This window comes from Vigna radiata, chromosome 1 (assembly GCF_000741045.1).
Source record: "Vigna radiata var. radiata cultivar VC1973A chromosome 1, Vradiata_ver6, whole genome shotgun sequence".
NCBI lineage: Eukaryota > Viridiplantae > Streptophyta > Magnoliopsida > Fabales > Fabaceae > Vigna > Vigna radiata.
Genome location: NC_028351.1, coordinates 11,039,380 through 11,044,849, shown reverse-complemented (window position 1 = coordinate 11,044,849; position 5,470 = coordinate 11,039,380). Strand labels below are relative to the sequence as shown.

General features: G+C 30.5%; 1 protein-coding gene across 1 annotated transcript; it reads left to right on the top strand.

Annotated features, from left to right (window-relative positions):
• Positions 1–1,437: 1,437 nt before the first annotated feature.
• On the top strand, positions 1,438–2,989 carry LOC106767132. The gene is made up of 2 exons (XM_014651968.2): positions 1,438–2,033; positions 2,780–2,989. The coding sequence occupies exons 1-2, from the start codon at positions 1,705–1,707 to the stop codon at positions 2,781–2,783; spliced, it is 333 nt and encodes a 110-aa protein (XP_014507454.1). The 5' UTR covers positions 1,438–1,704; the 3' UTR covers positions 2,784–2,989.
• The last annotated feature ends 2,481 nt before the right edge of the window (positions 2,990–5,470 follow it).

Sequence of the window (5,470 nt, the reverse complement as noted above, 5' to 3'; positions counted from 1 at the left end):
GCGTTTATGGCTTTGTTTACTCGTGAAATGTATTGCTACGTTTTTTCTAGGTTATTTTTCTTTTATATTAACGTTTGACTACATGTTAGTATTATAGTATAAAATTTCAAAGAGAAGAATTTATTTTATTTTTTATATTAAAAGGAGATATTCAACCGTTACGAGAGTATTTATCTAAACAAATTAATCAATATGGGAAATTAGGAGAAGAGGTTATATTTTATAGTCTCGTCATATCTCAACCTAAAGAAAGATCGTTATCATTTAACAGAAATTATATATATAAAAAATTATTAATTCAATCAAACTAATTAACCTAATCATCGTCATCATGACGTGATAAGGGTTGTTCTCGTTTTCAATAATCCCCTTTCCCTAAGTTTAAGCAAGAGATTTTTTTTTTTTTTTTGTATTAAGCTTAATATATAAATTTAAAAAATATATTATAGATACAATGTCCTTTTCATAAATAAAGAATTTAAGTTTGATTTTATTAATCTAAATATCTTTTTCTCTTATTTTTTTCTCTCTGACTTTTATTTTATCATCAAAATATATTTTCTAAAGGTCAACAAATCATTTGTAAATTTTAGTCACAATTGGTTTGAAAATAAAAATAAATTATTTATGAATTAGGTCAATGCTGTAAAAATAGTTGTTCTAAATTTTGGATATATTTTTAAACTTTTTTTTACTAATTCAATACTTGAAATATTTTTCTTATTATTCATTTATATGAAAACTATAAATCTCTATTAATGTTATAAAAAGTTATAAAACATACATTTACTTTAAAAGCGAGTCTCACAATCAATAGCAAAATCAAAATAATTCAATCATCCTTCAGCTTTTCAATTTTTGTGAAATTCTTCATAAAATTTTATTAATGTATTTTCATTTAAATATTATTTATGTATCATGATTTTCACACAATTGAATGTAATAGCTAGAACAAATTTCGTATTTTGAATTAAAAGTAATTCAAACTTGTGTCATCGAAACAAAAGTATCATTAGTTTGTAAAAGAAAAAAAAAATGACCCAATAGTAAAAAAAAAAATCACCAAAATAAATATATATAAAGAATATAAAAGATAAAAATACATTAATTTTAATCAATTAAAAGTCAATTCAGATTTGACTTTCAATATATATATATATATATATATATATATATATATATAAATTAAATGAGAGAGTAAAATTTCTTTGAAAAAATTGAGTCAAATTGTATAAAAGATTCATGTGCATTTTTTTTTTATTAAAAAAAGGCAGTCAAATATTCATATTTAGTAGTATTCAATAAATAACATTAATTAACCTATAAGCTAAGAGCCAACGAAATTTAGGTGAAATTATACACAATATACATCAAAGATAAAATTAGAAAAAAAAAAAGAGAGAAGAAAATAATATAAATACGCAAGAATAATAATCTTTTGACAGCTCCTTCGTTCTTTCTGCCTCTGTCGTTGAATCCAAACTTCCCCCAACAAAATACACCAAACTTTACTTAAAACCCTTCCTTCTTCTTCCTTCACATCTTCTGTGTCCCACATAACAATAAATACTCCATAGTTTCTACACACACACTACGAAAAATCCACACATTAGAATCATTCTCTATATATACTCCAACTTAGTTTTCTTCCAACAACATATCTTCTTTCATTTCTTCTTCTCAATTCTCATACCATACACACACATGTTCATGGCTTCCTCAACAAAGAACCTAGCAGATTCAGCATCATGGTGTTGTGCCTTAGCCCTTTTGTGTCTGATTCTACTGGGGTCTATAAGGGAGAGCCATGTGCCAGAGGAGGAGGAGGAGACCGCGGCGGTGAAAGGGCGGAGCAACCTCTTTGAACGGCCGTGTGATGAGATATATGTGGTGGGAGAAGGAGAGACCCTACACACCATTAGTGACAAGTGTGGTGACCCTTTTATTGTTGAAAGCAACCCTCATATTCATGACCCTGATGATGTTTTCCCCGGCCTTGTCATCAAAATCACCCCCACTCATAAGCTCAAGAGGTAGACCTTCTACGTAGTTTACTTCTTTTCTTGTGTATTTCATCATGTATATTGTATAGTATATTATACAGGAGGGAAATATATACATGAAGTTTTTTTTTTTCTTTTTTTTTTTTCACACAAGTTGAAAGTAACAGTCATAAGCACTTTCTGTTTGGTTTTCTAAACAAAAGGATGAAAACAATATAGTCATGATCGTCATCTTCTCTTCTTGTTCTTCGGTTCTTTCTTTGTTGTTTTTTGGTTTCTCGACGAATAATAGTGTTTTTTCGGTTGTACTAGGTAAGGTTTATCTCTCTTTCGTGTTCGATTAAACTTGTTTTAATATGTCAGCATAAGAAAACTAATTAAATTATGTTTTTCTTTTATTTTTCCCACGACATATGAGTGTGCTATTATTTATTATGTAAATTATTTTGTCTGGTGATGCGTAGTTGAAACTATTGCAACTGCTTCATCATCATTTATGTTATTCTAAAAGTGGACGGTTATGAGTTGAACTGGGAAGATAGCAATTGTGTAAGAACTAAGGACAAAGTACAATAGATTCTTCTCCTTGTTACGCAATCTTAATCCATGTTAATCACAATTTTAACACCTTAATTAACACAGGTTATAATAATTAACAAGTTTTAGTTAATTTATAAAGAAAAAAAAAGGCTTATTCGTGCATGATGATATTTTCTGTTGGAAATACGTAATTATTAATATTTGGAATGTTTGATTGTTTTTTATACATAAAAAAGGTAAAAATAAAGGTTTTGGTGATGAAAGAGAAGAAGGAAAAGGAAGATTGAAGAAGGTAGAAGCGGCAATGAGAAGAAACTTGAGTTTGATTGTTTGTTTGAATGACCATAATATGGATAAGTGCGACTTTCTGGTTGGAGCTCGTGTACTATAATAATATAAAGAAAAATTAAATAAAAAGTTACAGAGGCATTCGTTGAAATATACTACTAGACATTTAGAATATATTTAACTATGTTTTTATTTTTTCAAATTTAATATGAATTTAATATTTATATCTAAAGTTTAAAAGGAATTCATTAGTTTTTCAAATTTACGACTTAATAACGAGTGAAAATAATTTTTAAATTTAATTTGTAAGATTTAAAAATAATATTTTTAAATTTGACAAATTAAAACGTGTCTTTGAAACAGTTAGTAAACCAACATCATATCTTTTCAAAAAAAATTAAATAAGAAACATAATTAAGTATTTTTGTATTTATAACTCTCATGTAAACCATAAATCGATAATTAATCCGAGCAATTAAAGTCATTAATGGGTATCAGAACAATAAAAATTAACAATGGATAATTAATGAAAATAATAAAAATCATTTATTAGTAATTAATGGATCAAACATGATTTGAAATTCATCACAAAGTCTATAAATATTGGTTTGACTTTGAGGTATAATTCATTTCATCACAACATTATAAAGCAAGGTTACTGACTTGACCGTTAGAGTGTTTCTTGACCTCACATCCACCGCACATCCTTTCTCTGCACCCAACCTTCTCTTCTTTTGTGCTATCGGGTGTGCTTCTCTTAACAGAGTCAACTTATGTCACATTATGCTAGGATGTATGTTTGACATGTCTGCATCAGTCCGCACAAACAGTTCAGCGTTGGATTTCAGCACTTTGCCTATAGCGTTTTCCTGGGTCTCTATGAGGTCGCTTTCGATAGACGTCATCTCTTCCTGTGTCCAATCCAGGCTGAAACTATTTCACTTCCCTTAAGGGTTCCATCCAATCCTTCGTATTGGTGCAGGGGTCTAGGTTAGTCATGACAACCTCTAAACGACTGATTTTTTCGCTGGGGAATGAAGGGTTCAACTTTCAATCCCACTACGTTGTCTTCTGATTAGCCTGAACGGTACAAATGACCCCCCTGTCCGAGGAAAATTTCATAGTCAAATAGGGTGTTGAAATGATCGCCCAAAAAGTGTTCAAGCTTAGCCTGTCGATCACAATTTTGTAGGAAGTATTAGCTTCTACCAAGAGGTACCTCACCCTCAACTCCTTCACGTCCTGATCGGTTCCAAGCCACGTTCTTAAATCTACGTATTCCCTATAGTATCCACTAGCTCTCCTGTAAACCCAACTATCTGCTCATTGTATGGAATGATTAAGTCTTCCGATAAGTCCATATTTTGGAAGGTTTTCCAATAAAGGATATTACCTTACTAACGTTGTAACGAGCTATTTATCTATGTTGTTATGACCATGGGTTGTGTTGAGGAAGATGCACAACGTTAGAGAGAGCATTTAATGTCGGGAGATATTTTTTATAGTCTTTTAGTTTTGGAATTTTTCTTTTCAATAAAGTCTATGTTGGTAAAACAATATATTTTTATTGAGATTTTAAATAAAATAAGAATGAAGTTTTGTTTTAAATCATGTAATTTGATTTATGAAGCAAAAATTTGGGGTGTTACATGTTGAGGCTTTGGCAAGTGTACTAAATCGTTTCAAGTAATAAATCGGTAAAACTAGATATCGTTTCGTAAGAGACTCGTGTCACTAAACTATCGTATAATTTCTAACTAACTTAGACTAAAGAATGATTCCATAATTTGGGTTTTTATGCAATTAAAGTAAATATAAAATAAGAATGGTAAAAGTGAACTTTGGTAACTCAAACACTTGGAAATGAAAAAGACTAGAAATGATATGGAATGGTATTGTTGGAGGATGATTTCACCTACTTCACTCTTATGCATGAAAATCACTTCCTCTACATTATATATGTCAATGTCAATCTACTAATTTACTTAAACACAATCCCTTGGTAGAGAGAATCTAGACTTCCTTATTAGACTCCAATCCTTGAAAAACCTAACAATTATTTCCACATTAAGAATTGAGCACTAGTGGAAAAACGCTGATTAACGTCGGTTATTTTGGGCTTTTGACTTCAGTTTCAAACTCGACGTCTAATCCAGTGACGTTACTTTGCATCAGTCAAGTAATGACAAACGTCTATATAGACGTCGGTTTTGCACACAACCGACGTCCCAATAGATGTCAGGCTATATAGGTCAGACGTCTATATAGACGTCATACTCATAGATCAGATGTCTAAAATGTCGCCGTATTTGATAGGATCTTTCTCCGCTTGAGGCCTCTCGAGTTGCTTCTAGGTCATGGTGATTCGAGTTTACAACTTTATATTTTAGTTGAAGAGAATGGATTGTATGTTCTTATTTTGTATTGGACGGTTTTGATAATATAATGGAGGGAATTGGAGGAGTGCAAAACGCAAGAAATCGCCGTCCAAGAACGCTGCCTAAGGACATGAACAAAACTGCACAAAAACTCAATGAAAACGCATTTTAATCGATTCAAATGAAAAATAATTCATCAAAGAGTAATGTAATCGGAGTAAAATTAATTTTAAACGGTGTAAAAGTGAGAAAACGAACCTG